The sequence below is a fragment of the Pseudophryne corroboree genome, chromosome 7 (assembly GCF_028390025.1).
Source record: "Pseudophryne corroboree isolate aPseCor3 chromosome 7, aPseCor3.hap2, whole genome shotgun sequence".
NCBI classification, from domain to species: Eukaryota; Metazoa; Chordata; class Amphibia; order Anura; family Myobatrachidae; genus Pseudophryne; species Pseudophryne corroboree.
The window spans coordinates 358,139,420-358,155,811 of record NC_086450.1 but is presented as its reverse complement, the minus strand read 5'-3'; the positions used below and the strand labels follow the sequence as shown (position 1 = coordinate 358,155,811).

General features: G+C 45.5%; 1 protein-coding gene and 1 long non-coding RNA gene across 2 annotated transcripts in view; one reads left to right on the top strand and one right to left on the bottom strand.

The window, feature by feature from the left end:
- The window catches only part of CDR2 (cerebellar degeneration related protein 2), a 60,714-nt gene that overhangs the window by 22,552 nt on the left and 21,770 nt on the right, over window positions 1-16,392 (top strand). Inside the window, exon 2 of the mRNA XM_063934459.1 lies at window positions 8,230-8,342. Within this exon, the coding sequence (XP_063790529.1) occupies window positions 8,230-8,342 (113 nt within the window). The remainder of the gene's footprint in view (window positions 1-8,229; window positions 8,343-16,392) is intronic.
- LOC134945274 (uncharacterized) overlaps window positions 8,092-16,392 on the bottom strand; it is a 29,069-nt gene continuing 20,768 nt past the window's right edge. The window contains exon 3 of the long non-coding RNA XR_010182086.1: window positions 8,092-8,445. This is a non-coding gene — a long non-coding RNA (uncharacterized LOC134945274). The remainder of the gene's footprint in view (window positions 8,446-16,392) is intronic.

The window sequence follows — 16,392 nt, the reverse complement described above, 5'->3', positions numbered from 1 at the left end:
GTCAAAATACAGACAACCATTGACCGACGATCAAAATACCAACAAGGTCGAAATCCCAGCGTGGTCAAAATGCCGACATTTAAAATACCGACATTTAAAAAGTCAAAAAGTCAACGTGGTTTTTTTTTTTTTCACTGAAACAGACTTGTCCATACTTTACGTTCCCAGTGGTCCTCATCGGGGGAATGTAATAGTGTGCCGAGCGCAGCAAGCCATGCAAGGGGACACGGTACACTTATACGGTGCCTATGTCGACGTACACGCAAAAAAGGAAGGGTGATGTATAAACACAAGTTTATTTAATTTAAGATTTAAAAAATAAAATAAAATGATTTCTCTGTAACAAATGTTTTTGGCCTAGGGGTGCCGTGGGAAAAATTCTGATACTCTTGGGCGCTGTGATTCAAGAAAGTTTGGGAACCACTGGGCAATGATATGATAACATGACTCATCAGGCGAAACTTAATTCTTTTTGCCGCCTGTCATGTAACCCTCCGATCTCCCATCACTTTAGACGAGAGAATGGGCGTAATAAACAATTGAATTCCGCCCATCAATTTGTTTTGTGTAACATTGGATACTTGTTACTAAAGCCTTCATTCTCTATTACATGTAGGGGTCAGTTAATTGGCTTTTGCTAAAATGGATCCAAGAGTGTGGGTGTGTTACAGAATTTAGGGGAAGGTTTATCAAAGTTTGGCGATAGATATTGGGATCTATTCATAAAGCAGTGAAAAGTGGAGAAGTTGCCCATGGCAATCAATCAGCTGCTTTGTATAATTTTATAGTATGCAAATTATAAATGTTACATCAATGCTGATTGGTTGCCATAGGCAACTTCTCCACTGGCTCACATTTCCTCTCTTTTCATTGCTTAATGAATAGACCAATTGTACCAACAAATCAGCACCTGACATTTTTTTACACAGCCTGTAAAATTAGTAAGCTGATTGGTTAGTACTTTATCTCTCTCCAAGTTTTGTTATGTCTCCCCCTAAGATTGTAAGCTCCAGTGGAGCAGGGACTGATGTGATTGATTACATACACAACATATACTGTAGTGCTATATACATAAACATGGGATGAAGGATTTGCAGTGTTTCCTGAATCCACCCTTCCATTTTATCACAACTAGTGGTTTTTAGTGTTAGACTGCAGACCGACTCATAAATTGAGCATAAAACTGGGCACAGCATCAGTATGTATGTGCAACCTGATTTGTACTGTCCCATATAACTAGCAATAGTGTATGTAAACCACCTGTCATTTTTACTAATCTGATATCTAGTAGCAATTAATGCTATGTAGAGTACGAGAGCACAATATAAACTGCTCTAGTATAAACTATAATCTTTGTATAAAACATAATACATTTTATTTTTCTAATCCACAAGGTTATTTTCCACAACTTGTGTTCTATAGTAGCTGTGGCGTGGTAAAACAAATACATCCTATAGTGAATATTATGATTGACTACACGAAAGTCAAGAAGAAACCAAATATATAGAACACTTCTAATATCTGCTATCTGATTGCAGTATCTCATTGCACCATGTTAAATTGAGTGGTATTCATGTGACTGGCGGTCGGGAGACCGACTGACACATGACCTCCACCGACATCCCGCCCCCTCACTATCCCGATGGTCGGCATGCCGACCAACAGGGACTATTTACACTCGTGGGTGTCCACCGAGCCCGCACATTGGCAAGCGCAGCGAGCCCGCAAGGGGCTTGCTGCACTCGCCCCCCCTGCCGGGATCCCGGCGTGGGTATACTGACCAGCGGTCTCCTGACCGCCGGTCAGACATACTACACCCGTTATATCCACGTTCTCTTCACCTTTACATTATGCTCCATTTCTCTAACGTCCTAGTGGATGCTGGGGACTCCGTAAGGACCATGGGGATAGACGGGCTCCGCAGGAGACATGGGCACTTTAAGAAAGAATTTAGGCTCTGGTGTGCTCTGGCTCCTCCCTCTATGCCCCTCCTCCAGACCTCAGTTTGATACTGTGCCCAGACGAGCTGGGTGCTTTTCAGTGAGCTCTCATGAATTTGCTGAGAGAAAGTATTTTGTTAGGTTTTTTATTTTCAGGGAGCTCTGCTGGCAACAGACTCCCTGCATCGTGGGACAGAGGGGAGAGAAGCAGCCCTACTCTCTGAAGCTAGGTCCTGCTTCTTAGGCTACTGGGCACCATTAGCTCCAGAGGGATCGTACGCAGGATCTCACCCTCGTCGTCCGATCCCAGAGCCGCTCCGCCGTCCCCCTCGCAGAGCCGGAAGACAGAAGCCGGGTGCGTATGAGAAGCAAAGAAGACTTCAAATCGGCGGCAGAAGACTCCGTTCTTCACTGAGGTAACGCACAGCATTGCAGCTGTGCGCCATTGCTCCCACACACCTCACATACTTCGGTCACTGTAAGGGTGCAGGGCGCAGGGGGGGCGCCCTGGGCAGCAATTGGGACCTCTTTGGCAAAAGTTTAGCATATATACAGTTGGGCACTGTATATATGTATGAGCCCCCGCCAAAAATTGTACATTTAAGCGGGACAGAAGCCCGCCGCTGAGGGGGCGGGGCTTCTTCCTCAGCACTCGCCAGCGCCATTTTTTCTCCACAGCTCCGCTGAGAGGAAGCTCCCCAGGCTCTCCCCTGCAGATACACGGTAGAAGAGGATAAAAAGAGAGGGTGGGGCACATAATTAGGCGCAAAAATCAATATAAACAGCAGCTACTGGGTTAACATTAAGTTGCTGTGTTATTCCTGGGGTTATAGCGCTGGGGAGTGTGCTGGCATTCTCTCTCTCTCTCTCTCTCTCTCTCTCTCTCTCTCTCTCTCTCTCCAAAGGGCCTTGTGGGGGAACTGTCTTCTAAAAAGGGCATTCCCTGTGTGTGTGGTGTGTCGGTACGCTTGTGTCGACATGTTTGACGAGGAAGGCTACGTGGAAGCAGAGCGGGAGCAAATGAATGTGGTGTCTCCGCCGTCGGCGCCGACACCTGATTGGATGGATATGTGGAAGGTTTTAAATGAGAATGTTAATTCCTTGCATAAAAGGTTAGAAAAAGCTGAAGCCTCAGGACAGTCGGGGTCCCAACCCGTGCCTGATCCTATGTCGCAGAGGCCGTCAGGGTCTCAGAAGCGCCCACTATCCCAAATTGTTGACACAGATATCAACATGGATTCTGACTCCAGTGTCGATTACGATGATGCAAAGTTACAGCCTAAATTGGCTAAATCCATCCGTTATATGATTATAGCAATTAAGGATGTGTTGCACATCACAGAGGAAACCCCAGTCCCTGACAAGAGGGTGCATATGTACGGGGAAAAGAAACCGGAGGTAACCTTTCCCCCCTCACACGAGCTAAATGAGTTTTATGTGAAAAGGCTTGGGAATCTCCAGATAAAAAACTGCAGATTTCCAAAAGGATTATTATGGCGTATCCTTTCCCGCCAACGGACAGGTTAAGCTGGGAATCCTCACCTAAGGTGGACAAAGCTTTAACACGCTTATCCAAGAAGGTAGCCCTGCCGTCACAGGGTACGGCTACCCTCAAAGATGCTGTAGATCGCAAACAGGAGGTTACTCTGAAGTCCATTTATACACATTCGGGTACCTTGCTGAGGCAGGCGATCGCGTCGGCCTGGGTGTGTAGTGCTGTAGCAGCATGGACGGATACCTTATCTGAGGAAATTGAGACCTTAGACAAGGATACTGTATTGTTGACCTTGGGGCATATTAAAGACGCTGTCCTTTATATGAGAGATGCTCAAAGAGACATTAGTCTGCTGGGTTCTAGAATAAATGCTATGTCAATTTCTGCCAGAAGGGTCCTGTGGACTCGGCAATGGACAGGTGATGCCGACTCAAAAAGGCATATGGAGGTTTTACCTTACAAGGGTGAGGAATTGTTTGGGGAGGGTCTCTCGGACCTGGTCTCCACAGCTACTGCTGGAAAGTCAAATTTTTTGCCATATGTTTCCTCACAGCCTAAGAGAGCACCGTATTATCAAATGCAGTCCTTTCGATCACAGAAAAACAAGAAAGTCCGAGGTGCGTCCTTTCTTGCCAGAGGCAGGGGCAGAGGAAAGAAGCTGCACAACACAGCTAGTTCCCAGGAACAGAAGTCCTCCCCGGGCCTCTACAAAATCACCGCATGACGCTGGGGGCTCCACAGGCGGAGCTAGGCCCGGTGGGAGCACGTCTTCGAAATTTCAACCACAAGTGGGTTCACTCCCAGTTGGATCCCTGGGCAGTAGATATTGTGTCTCAGGGATACAAGCTGGAATTCGAGGAGATGCCCCCTCACCGATACCTCAAAGCGGCCCTGCCAGCTTCCCCCCCACGAGAGGGAAATAGTGTTAACTGCAATTCACAAATTGTATCTTCAATAGGTGGTGGTCAAGGTTCCCCTCCTTCAGCAGGGAAGGGGTTATTATTCGACCATGTTTGTAGTCCCGAACCGGACGGTTCGGTAAGACCCATACTGAATTTAAAATCCCTGAACATATACCTGAAAAGGTTCAGATTCAAGATGGAATCGCTGAGAGCGGTCATCGCAAGCCTGGAAGGGGGGGATTTTATGGTGTGTCTGGACGTAAAGGATGCATACCTTCATGTCCCCATTTATCCACCTCATCAGGCGTACCTCAGATTTGTGGTACAGGATTGTCATTACCAATTTCAGACGTTGCCGTTTGGTCTCTCCACGGCACCGAGAATATTTACCAAGGTAATGGCGGAAATGATGGTACTCCTGCGGAAGCAAGGAGTCACAATTATCCCATACTTGGACGATCTCCTCATAAAAGCGAGATCAAGAGACAAGTTGCTGATCAGTGTAGCACTTTCTCTGGAAGTGTTACGGCAACACGGCTGGATTCTAAATATTCCAAAGTCGCAGTTGGTTCCTACAACTCGTCTGCCTTTCCTGGGCATGATTCTAGATACAGACCAGAAAAGGGTTTATCTCCCGATGGAGAGAGCTCAGGAACTCATGACACTGGTCAGGAACCTATTAAAACCACAACAGGTGTCAGTGCATCACTGTCACTGCACTCGTGTCCTGGGAAAGATGGTGGCAGGTTCCATGCGAGGACCTTTCAATGGGACTTACTGGACAAGTGGTCCGGATCACATCTTCAGATGCATCGGTTAATCACCCTATCCCCCAGGGCCAGGGTGTCACTCCTGTGGTGGCTGCAGAGTGCTCACCTTCTCGAGGGCCGCAGATTCGGCATTCAGGACTGGGTCCTGGTGACCACGGACGCAAGCCTCTGAGGTTGGGGTGCAGTCACACGGAAGAAATTTCCAAGGTCTGTGGTCAAGTCAAGAGACTTGCCTTCACATCAACATCCGGGAACTAAGGGCCATATACAACGCCCTACCGTCAAGCAGAGACCCTGCTTCGCGACCAACCAGTTCTGATTCAGTCAGACAATATCACCGCAGTGGCTCATGTAAACCGCCAAGGCGGCACAAGGAGCAGAGTGGCGATGGCGGAAGCCGCCAGAATTCTTCGCTGGGCGGAGAATCACGTAAGCGCACTGTCAGCAGTGTTCATCCCGGGAGTGGACAACTGGGAAGCAGACTTCCTCAGCAGACACGACCTCCACCCGGGAGAGTGGGGACTTCATCAGGAAGTCTTCGCGCAGATTACAAGTCGGTGGGAACTGCCACAGGTGGACATGATGGCATCCCGACTCAACAAAAACCTACAGAGGTATTGCGCCAAGTCAAGAGACCCTCAGGCAATAGCTGTAGACGCCCTGGTGACACCGTGGGTGTTCCAGTCGGTCTATGTATTTCCTCCTCTTCCTCTCATTCCCAAGGTGCTGAGGATAATAAGAAAAAGAGGAGTGAGAACAATACTCATTGTTCCAGATTGGCCACGAAGGACTTGGTATTCAGATCTGCAAGAACTGCTCACAGAGGACCCGTGGCCTCTTCCTCTAAGACAGGACTTGTTGCAACAAGGGCCCTGTCTGTTCCAAGACTTAACGCGGCTGCGTTTGACAGCATGGCGGTTAATCGCCATGTCCTAGCAGAGAAAGGCATTCCGGATGAGGTCATTCCTACGCTGATACAGGCTAGGAAGGACGTGACAGCTCAACATTATCACCGTATATGGCGAAAATATGTTGCTTGGTGTGAGGCCAGGAATGCTCCTACGGAGGAGTTCCAGCTGGGCCGTTTCCTTCACTTCCTACAGTCCGGAGTGAATTTGGGCCTAAAATTGGGTTCCATTAAGGTCCAGATTTCGGCCCTATCCATTTTCTTTCAAAAGGAGTTGGCTTCTCTACCTGAAGTTCAGACGTTTGTAAAGGGAGTGCTGCATATTCAACCCCCTTTTGTGCCTCCAGTGGCACCTTGGGATCTTAACGTGGTGTTGAGTTTCCTGAAATCCCACTGGTTTGAACCACTCAAAACTGTGGAGTTGAAATATCTCACGTGGAAGGTGGTCATGCTATTAGCCTTGGCTTCGGCTAGGCGTGTGTCAGAGTTGGCGGCTTTGTCACATAAAAGCCCCTATCTGGTTTTCCATGTGGATAGAGCAGAATTGCGGACCCGTTCACAATTTCTGCCGAAAGTGGTTTCATCCTTTCATATAAACCAACCTATTGTGGTGCCTGTGGCTACTACTGACTTGGAGGATTCCGAGTTGCTTGATGTGGTCAGGGCTAGGGTCAGGAAAACAGAGTCTTTGTTTATCCTGTATGCTTCCAACAAGCTTGGGGCTCCTGCTTCAAAGCAAACTATTGCTCGCTGGATCTGTAACACGATTCAGAAGGCTCATTCTGCGGCTGGATTGCCGCTGCCAAAATCAGTTAAGGCCCATTCCACTAGGAAGGTGGGCTCTTCTTGGGCAGCTGCTCGGGGGGTCTCGGCATTACAGCTTTGCCGAGCGGCTACTTGGTCAGGTTCAAACACTTTTGCAAAGTTCTAAAAGTTTGATACCCTGGCTGAGGAGGACCTTGTGTTTGCTCAATCGGTGCTGCAGAGTCATCCGCACTCTCCCGCCCGTTTGGGAGCTTTGGTATAATCCCCATGGTCCTTACGGAGTCCCCAGCATCCACTAGTACGTTAGAGAAAATAAGATTTTACTTACCGGTAAATCTATTTCTCGTAGTCCGTAGTGGATGCTGGGCGCCCGTCCCAAGTGCGGAATTCTTCTGCAATACTTGTAGATAGTTATTGCTTCAATAAGGGTTATGTTATGGTTGCATCAGGGTTGACCTGATGCTCTGTTGTTGTTCATACTGTTAACTGTGTAAGTTTATCACAAATTATACGGTGTGATTGGTGTGGCTGGTATGAATCTTGCCCTGGATTACCAAAATCCTTTCCTTGTACTGTCAGCTCTTCTGGGCACAGTTTCTCTAACTGAGATCTGGAGGAGGGGCATAGAGGGAGGAGCCAGAGCACACCAGAGCCTAAATTCTTTCTTAAAGTGCCCATGTCTCCTGCGGAGCCCGTCTATCCCCATGGTCCTTACGGAGTCTCCAGCATCCACTACGGACTACGAGAAATAGGTTTACCGGTAAGTAAAATCTTATTTTCCCTCTCAGTGAATACATTTGATTGAAGAATTAACTTTTCCTTTATTGCCTGAGGATTGCACGACATGAATTATTTCCATGACCTGTTCTAGTTGGGTTCTAGGGAACAGTTAGAACAATGAAACCTGTTGCACAGTAGTAGGCAATCGCTGCAACTACAAGTCTCAGCATACCCTGCCAGTACTAAGCAGAAGTCCAGAACTTGTGTCCACCGTTTCGTTAGCTGCCGCGGAACTGAAAGTTCTACAAAAGGCTGAAAGGGCATGCTGAGATTTGTAGCCCCACAGCGGCTGTAAAAAAGTAAAAGTGAACATATGCTGGCTGTCTACTTACATTACAAAGTGGCAGCTTTCACATCGCTCAGTGATATTTCTTACAGTCCATTTTTCGCTTTCTATGTTTAAATTATTTAAAAATGATCCAGCATCAACCAGAGTAACCATGCTGGCCTCCTATTTTATAAGAAATGTGTAAACCTGTCTATCCCTGACTGACTCTAATGCATGTGTTTCTTGGTAAAGATCAGGCAGCTGTCTGTTCCTTCACATAGGTTTTTATTTTGCGTTTCATAGTGATGACATTAAACAACTTTATACTTATATACCTACTATATTATTTTTTTTATATCCTTATGTATCTCTAGTAACATATCTGTTCTTTTCCATCTCTAGATCTGCAGCTTGCTGCTGAGCTGGGCAAGACCTTGCTGGACCGTAACACTGAACTGGAAGAGTCATTGCAGCAGATGTATAGCACCAACCAGGAGCAGATCCAGGAAATTGAAGTACAAACGGCTTCCTTTCTCTAGCTATTCACCACTGTACAATCTTCCTTTATGTGGCCGTGAAGATCAGTCAGTTGGCTGTCTTCGGGCCACATTTAGTATTCTAGGATGAAGATAGAAAAGGCAGCTGGTGACTGATCAGGCACTTCCTGCGCGAGGTGCCGATTTACATATATTTAAAGTGTAGGCAAATTTAATCTATAGATTATGGCATGCTTAGAGGCCAGTAAACTGCAATAGCATGCAGGCATTGCAGCCAAAGCTTATGATTGCTGAAGGTTATTGTGATATGGGCACTGTAGTGTTATATGTTCAAGGGAGCAGATCACGCAGTGGATCCTAGAAGATAGTTCTTCTAAAGAAATACGGTCAGTATTACTCTGTAACAAGGTCTATAGCTTGCACAGTATTTTTACACGCTTACGCCTTTAAGGTTATACAATACCTTTTTCAAAATATAACATTGTAGGCACAGTGATTCGAAACGTGATTCCCGTTGACCAATAAGGACAAACCATTGCAGGTCAAGAGTTATGTGTCTAATGTATGTTGTGTGCTCTTACTGACTATAGAAGAAATGTTACACACGTCTTATAATATATATAAAATTCATTGGTCTGTTTGTCAGTCCGGTTATGCATTCGGACATCCCTGCACCAATTGGGATGAAACCAAGGCAAGGTGGTCCAGTTGGATCCTGGACAGGTTTTAGGGTGGTTGGCATCCCAGTTGGACATCTCGGTGGAATGGCCCAGGCAGAACTTTGACACAGGGAGCCTGTTCTGGTCTTTGCACTGGATGTATTTGGAAGAAAACATCTCAGAATGGTAACATTGGATCCTAGAAGACATGCTAGGGGGTTGGGGTCCTGGTTGGACCACCCGTTGGTGTATGCTGAGCAGAACTGTAACCTGTTCTGGGCTTTCTACTGGATGGATTGGATGAACACTTTAATAAACTGTAATAACTGACTGAAATAACCATAAATAAATTAACTAAAAAAACTGACAAAAATGAACACGTGTACCTAAAAGCATTGAAATAGCAACATTGATAACAGAAGGAAAACTTTAAACCCATTACGCAATGGGAAAGTGATTATAAAACTGAACAGAAAGAAAAGTTGGGAATTAAGGCTCCTGGCGACACCCCAAAAACAAACGACACTGGGTAGCCACCTCTTGGGTGTGTTGGAAGAGCTATTAAAGGGTCTATTCATGAAGCAGTGAAAAGTGTGGAGAAGTTGCCCAACCAATCAGCATTGAAGTAACGTTTATAATTTGCATAATATACAATTGTACAGAGCAGCTAATTGGTTGCCATGGACAACTTCTCCACATGCTCACTTCTCCACTCTTTTCACTGCTTAATGAATAGACCCCTAAGCTACTAATTATTTTAAAATGTTGACCGTTACATCCAAATCACTGATAACGTAATATCTTAAAATTTTAAACCCGGGAAATGCTGGGTACTTCAGCTAGTGGTGTGTATATATAATTAAATACAGGTTGAGTATCCCATATCCCGAAATACGGAATATTCCGAAATACGGACTTTTTTTTGAGTAAGAGTGAGATAGTGAAACCTTTGTTTTTTGATGACTCAATGTACACAAACTTTGTTTAATACACAAAGTTATTAAAAATATTGTGTTAAATGACCTTCAGGCTGTGTTTATAAGGTGTATATGAAACATAAATGAATTGTGTGAATGTAGACACACTTTGTTTAATGTACAAAGTTATAAAAAATATTGGCTAAAATGACCTTCAGGCTGTGTGTATAAGGTGTATATGTAACATAAATGCATTCTGTGCTTAGATTTAGGTCCCATCACCATGATATCTCATTATGGTATGCAATTATTCCAAAATACGGAAAAATCCGATATCCAAAATACCTCTGGTCCCAAGCATTTTGGATAAGGGAGACTCAACCTGTAGTAACTATTATTATTATTATTATTATTATTATTATTATTATTATTATTATTTATAAAATATATCGACCGTTTCCTATTTGTGGGGATGTGAAAGTTATTGCTGGATATTTTCAATTATCTTCAGTATATACTGTAGTAATAATAATAAATTCCCTTAATGTGTATCTTAAACGCTTCTGGATTATTCCTGCTGTGAATATTGATGATGTTCGGGAATAATCTAAGAATAAAACACTGCCAATCCCATGTTCTTCCAGTCTGCCCCATAAAGAGATGTTAATCCGAAATACTGTAGGTCATACTGAACCACTTCAGGTTAATCCATACTTTACAGCAAATCCTGCTTGTATCATGTCCGTTATATGAATCTGCCATAGATTACTGGGCAGCCTGTCTAGGTGAGTGCTGTCCGTGTGATTACAGGATGTGCTGGTGGGCACAATATGTACTGAATGATGCTACGGAATGGGGGCATAAGGCAACAACAACAAAACCTCTTTGAGGGGTAATTTGCTGGTTGAGCATCATGGGAGATGCAGCAGCAGATGTAGAACATGTCTCAGACTAAGCAGATATCCTGTGCAAAACAAACTCATGTAAAAGCCTTTGTTCTCAAGATCCTATGTCCGGTTTATAAACTGACTATACTTCCTTTTTACACAGATGGACCCTCTTATTAAATTCTCATCGTGTACAAGTGCTGTTCAGTACATAAAAACAAACAATCAAACTATATTTTATTAATAAAGTACTATTTAGGAAATTATGGAAGAAGCAAATCTTGGAATTTGAGGATATATTTAGGTGACTTGGTCACTTGTAGTGTGCAGTAAGAACAAGGCTTCCATTCATTTTGTATATGTCCATTTATGCAGTACCAGAAAATATTTGTACTCTGCCCCCACAACGTTTTCATTGCCTTATTTTATTCCACACATTTGTATCCTAACTACTAAGAACAAGGGGCAGATGTATTAAGTCTGAAGCAGTGATAAAACAGTGATAAGTGCAAGGTGATGACGCACCTGCCAATCAGCTCCAATATGTAAATTGACAGGCGCTGACTGGCTGGTGCGGTTCTTGCACTTATCACTGCTTTATCACTTCTCAAGTCTTAATACATCTGCCCCAATATTACCCTTTAAGTCCTAATATTAACCCCTTGTTTTCCTGCAAACAATTCCCTATAGCCTACATGTGACCAGTTGTCCTTTTGGGTGGTATTCATGTGACCGGTGGTCAGCAGACCGACGGTGACGTGACCTCCTCCAAAATCCCGCCCCCTCACTATCCCGTCGGTCGGCATGCCGACCAACAGGGACTATTTCCACTCGTGGGTGTCCATGACACTCATAGAGTGGGACTAGAACTGCGGTCACCACGCTGCGCGCCACCGAGCCTGCAAGGGGCTTGCTGCACTCTCCCCTCCGGGATCCCGGCGTCGTTATGCTGACCGGCGGTCAGGAAACCATCGGTCAGCCATACCACACCCGTCCTTTTAGCCAAAAGCATTTGTCTTGTTAATTGCTCAGCATTATCCACATTCATTTACAAACAATCAAAGCAACTCAATAGTGCTTTGGTGCTACAGTGGTATAAAACCTACAGTGGACTTGTCCTTTCACTGCACTTCCGGCTTTGGGAAGGAGAACAAATGATGTTAGCATCAGAATGTGGCTGAGGGTTGTCGGAACCTAAAGTATGCTGTACAGTATGTTGCTGGTATTAAGTAAATTAGATTATAGCATAATCTTAAACAACTGGGTTTACAATTGTTAATTGTTTTTGTGGTAGAGACTGGAAAGCAAATCTGTGAAAGAAAGATTGGTTCTAGTAGAAAAAAAAAAAAAAATATATATATATATATATATATATATATATATATATATATATATGTATGTATGTGTGTATATATATATATATATATATATATATATATATATATATATATATATGTGTGTATATATATATATATATATATATACACACACACACACACACACACTGCTCAAAAAAATAAAGGGAACACTAAAATAACACATCCTAGATCTGAATGAATGAAATATTCTTATTAAATACTTTGTTCTTTACATAGTTGAATGTGCTGACAACAAAATCACACAAAAATTATCAATGGAAATCAAATTTATTAACCCATGAAGGTCTGGATTTGGAGTCACCCTCAAAATTAAAGTGGAAAAACACACTACAGGCTGATCCAACTTTGAAGTAATGTCCTTAAAACAAGTCAAAATGAGGCTCAGTAGTGTGTGTGCCTCCACGTGCCTGTATGACCTCCCTACAACCCACACAAGTGGCTCAGGTAGTGCAGCTCATCCAGGATGGCACATCAATGCGAGCTGTGGCAAGAAGGTTTGCTGTGTCTGTCAGCATAGTGTCCAGAGCATGGAGGCGCTACCAGGAGACAGGCCAGTACATCAGGAGACGTGGAGGAGGCCGTAGGATGGCAACAACCCAGCAGCAGGACCGCTACCTCCGCCTTTGTGCAAGGAGGAACATCCTTGCCAAGTGACCTCCAGCAAGCCACAAATGTGCATGTGTCTACTCAATAGATCAGAAACAGACTCCATGAGGGTGGTATGAGGGCCCGACGTCCACAGGTGGGGGTTGTGCTTACAGCCCAACACCGTGCAGGACGTTTGGCATTTGCCAGAGAACACCAAGATTGGCAAATTCGCCACTGGCACCCTGTGCTCTTCACAGATGAAAGCAGGTTCTCACTGAGCACATGTGACAGAGTCTGGAGACGCCAAGGAGAATGTTCTGCTGCCTGCAACATCCTCCAGCATGACCGGTTTGGCAGTGGGTCAGTAATGGTGTGGGGTGGCATTTCTTTGGGGGGCCGCACAGCCCTCCATGTGCTCGCCAGAGGTAGCCTGACTGCCATTAGGTACCGAGATGAGATCCTCAGACCCCTTGTGAGACCGTATGCTGGTGCGGTTGGCCCTGGGTTCCTCCTAATGCAAGACAATGCTAGACCTCATGTGGCTGAAGTGTGTCGGCAGTTCCTGCAAGACGAAGGCATTGATGCTATGGACTGGCCCGCCCGTTCCCCAGACCTGAATCCAATTGAGCACACCTGGGACATCATGTCTCGCTCCATCCACCAATGCCACGTTGCACCACAGACTGTCCAGGAGTTGGCGGATGCTTTAGTCCAGGTCTGGGAGGAGATCCCTCAGGAGACCATCCGCCACCTCATCAGGAGCATGCCCATGCGTTTGTAGGGAGGTCATACAGGCACGTGGAGGCCACACACACTACTGAGCCTCATTTTTACTTGTTTTAAGGACATTACATTACATCAAAGTTGGATCCACTCTAATTTTGAGGGTGACTCCAAATCCAGACCTCCATGGGTTAATAAATTTGATTTCCATTGATCATTTTTGTGTGATTTTGTTGTCAGCACAGTCAACTATGTAAAGAAGAAAGTATTTATTTAATAAGAATATTGCATTCATTCAGATCTAGGATGTGTTATTTTAAGTGTTCCCCTTATTTTTTGGAGAGAGAGATATATATATATATATATATATATATATATATATTTCTCTATCGTCCTAAGTGGATGCTGGGGTTCCTGAAAGGACCATGGGGAATAGCGGCTCCGCAGGAGACAGGGCACAAAAGTAAAGCTTTTACAGGTCAGGTGGTGTGTACTGGCTCCTCCCCCTATGACCCTCCTCCAGACTCCAGTTAGATTTTTGTGCCCGGCCGAGAAGGGTGCAATTCTAGGTGGCTCTCATAAAGAGCTGCTTAGAGAGTTTAGCTTAGGTTTTTTATTTTACAGTGATTCCTGCTGGCAACAGGATCACTGCAACGAGGGACAGAGGGGAGAAGAAGTGAACTCACCTGCGTGCAGGATGGATTGGCTTCTTGGCTACTGGACATGAAGCTCCAGAGGGACGATCACAGGTACAGCCTGGATGGTCACCGGAGCCACGCCGCCGGCCCCCTCACAGATGCTGAAGCAAGAAGAGGTCCAGAATCGGCGGCTGAAGACTCCTGCAGTCTTCTTAAGGTAGCGCACAGCACTGCAGCTGTGCGCCATTTTCCTCTCAGCACACTTCACACGGCAGTCACTGAGGGTGCAGGGCGCTGGGGGGGGGGCGCCCTGGGAGGCAAATGAAAACCTTTAAAAAGGCTAAAAATACCTCACATATAGCCCCAGAGGCTATATGGAGATATTTACCCCTGCCTAAATGTACTAAATAGCGGGAGACGAGCCCGCCGGAAAAGGGGCGGGGCCTATCTCCTCAGCACACGGCGCCATTTTCTGTCACAGCTCCGCTGGTCAGGAAGGCTCCCAGGTCTCTCCCCTGCACTGCACTACAGAAAATAAGATTTTACTTACCGATAAATCTATTTCTCGGAGTCCGTAGTGGATGCTGGGGTTCCTGAAAGGACCATGGGGGAATAGCGGCTCCGCAGGAGACAGGGCACAAAAAGTAAAGCTTTTTCCGATCAGGTGGTGTGCACTGGCTCCTCCCCCTATGACCCTCCTCCAGACTCCAGTTAGGTACTGTGCCCGGACGAGCGTACACAATAAGGGAGGATTTTGAATCCCGGGTAAGACTCATACCAGCCACACCAATCACACCGTACAACTTGTGATCTAAACCCAGTTAACAGTATGATAACAGCGGAGCCTCTGAAAGATGGCTTCCAACAACAATAACCCGAATAAGTTAACAATAACTATGTACAATTTATGCAGATAATCCGCACTTGGGATGGGCGCCCAGCATCCACTACGGACTCCGAGAAATAGATTTATCGGTAAGTAAAATCTTATTTTCTCTATCGTCCTAGTGGATGCTGGGGTTCCTGAAAGGACCATGGGGATTATACCAAAGCTCCCAAACGGGCGGGAGAGTGCGGATGACTCTGCAGCACCGAATGAGAGAACTCCAGGTCCTCCTTAGCCAGAGTATCAAATTTGTAAAATTTTACAAACGTGTTCTCCCCTGACCACGTAGCTGCTCGGCAAAGTTGTAATGCCGAGACCCCTCGGGCAGCCGCCCAAGATGAGCCCACCTTCCTTGTGGAGTGGGCCTTTACAGATTTAGGCTGTGGCAGGCCTGCCACAGAATGTGCCAGTTGGATTGTGCTACAGATCCAACGAGCAATCGTCTGCTTAGACGCAGGAGCACCCATCTTGTTGGGTGCATACAATATAAACAACGAGTCAGATTTTCTGACTCCAGCTGTTCTTGCAATATATATTCTTAATGCTCTGACAACGTCCAGTAACTTGGAGTCCTCCAAGTCACTTGTAGCCGCAGGCACTACAATAGGCTGGTTCAGATGAAATGCTGACACCACCTTAGGGAGAAAATGCGGACGAGTCCGCAGTTCTGCCCTGTCCGAATGGAAAATCAGATATGGGCTTTTGTAAGATAAAGCTGCCAATTCTGACACTCTCCTGGCAGAAGCCAGGGCTAGAAGCATGGTCACTTTCCAAGTGAGATATTTCAAATCCACCTTATTTAGTGGTTCAAACCAATGAGATTTTAGAAAATCCAAAACTACATTGAGATCCCACGGTGCCACTGGAGGCACCACAGGGGGCTGTATATGCAGCACTCCCTTAACAAAGGTCTGGACTTCAGGGACTGAAGCCAATTCTTTTTGAAAGAAAATCGACAGGGCAGAAATTTGAACCTTAATAGATCCCAATTTGAGACCCATAGACAATCCTGATTGCAGGAAATGTAGGAATCGACCCAGTTGAAATTCCTCCGTCGGAGCACTCCGATCTTCGCACCACGCAACATATTTTCGCCAAATTCGGTGATAATGTTGCACGGTTACTTCTTTCCTTGCTTTAATCAAAGTAGGAATGACTTCTTCCGGCATGCCTTTTTCCATTAGGATCCGGCGTTCAACCGCCATGCCGTCAAACGCAGCCGCGGTAAGTCTTGAAACAGACAGGGACCCTGCTGAAGCAAGTCCCTCCTTAGAGGTAGAGGCCACGGATCTTCCGTGATCATCTCTTGAAGTTCCGGGTACCAAGTCCTTCTTGGCCAATCCGGAACCACTAGTATCGTTCTTACGCCTCTTTGCCGTATAATTCTCAAT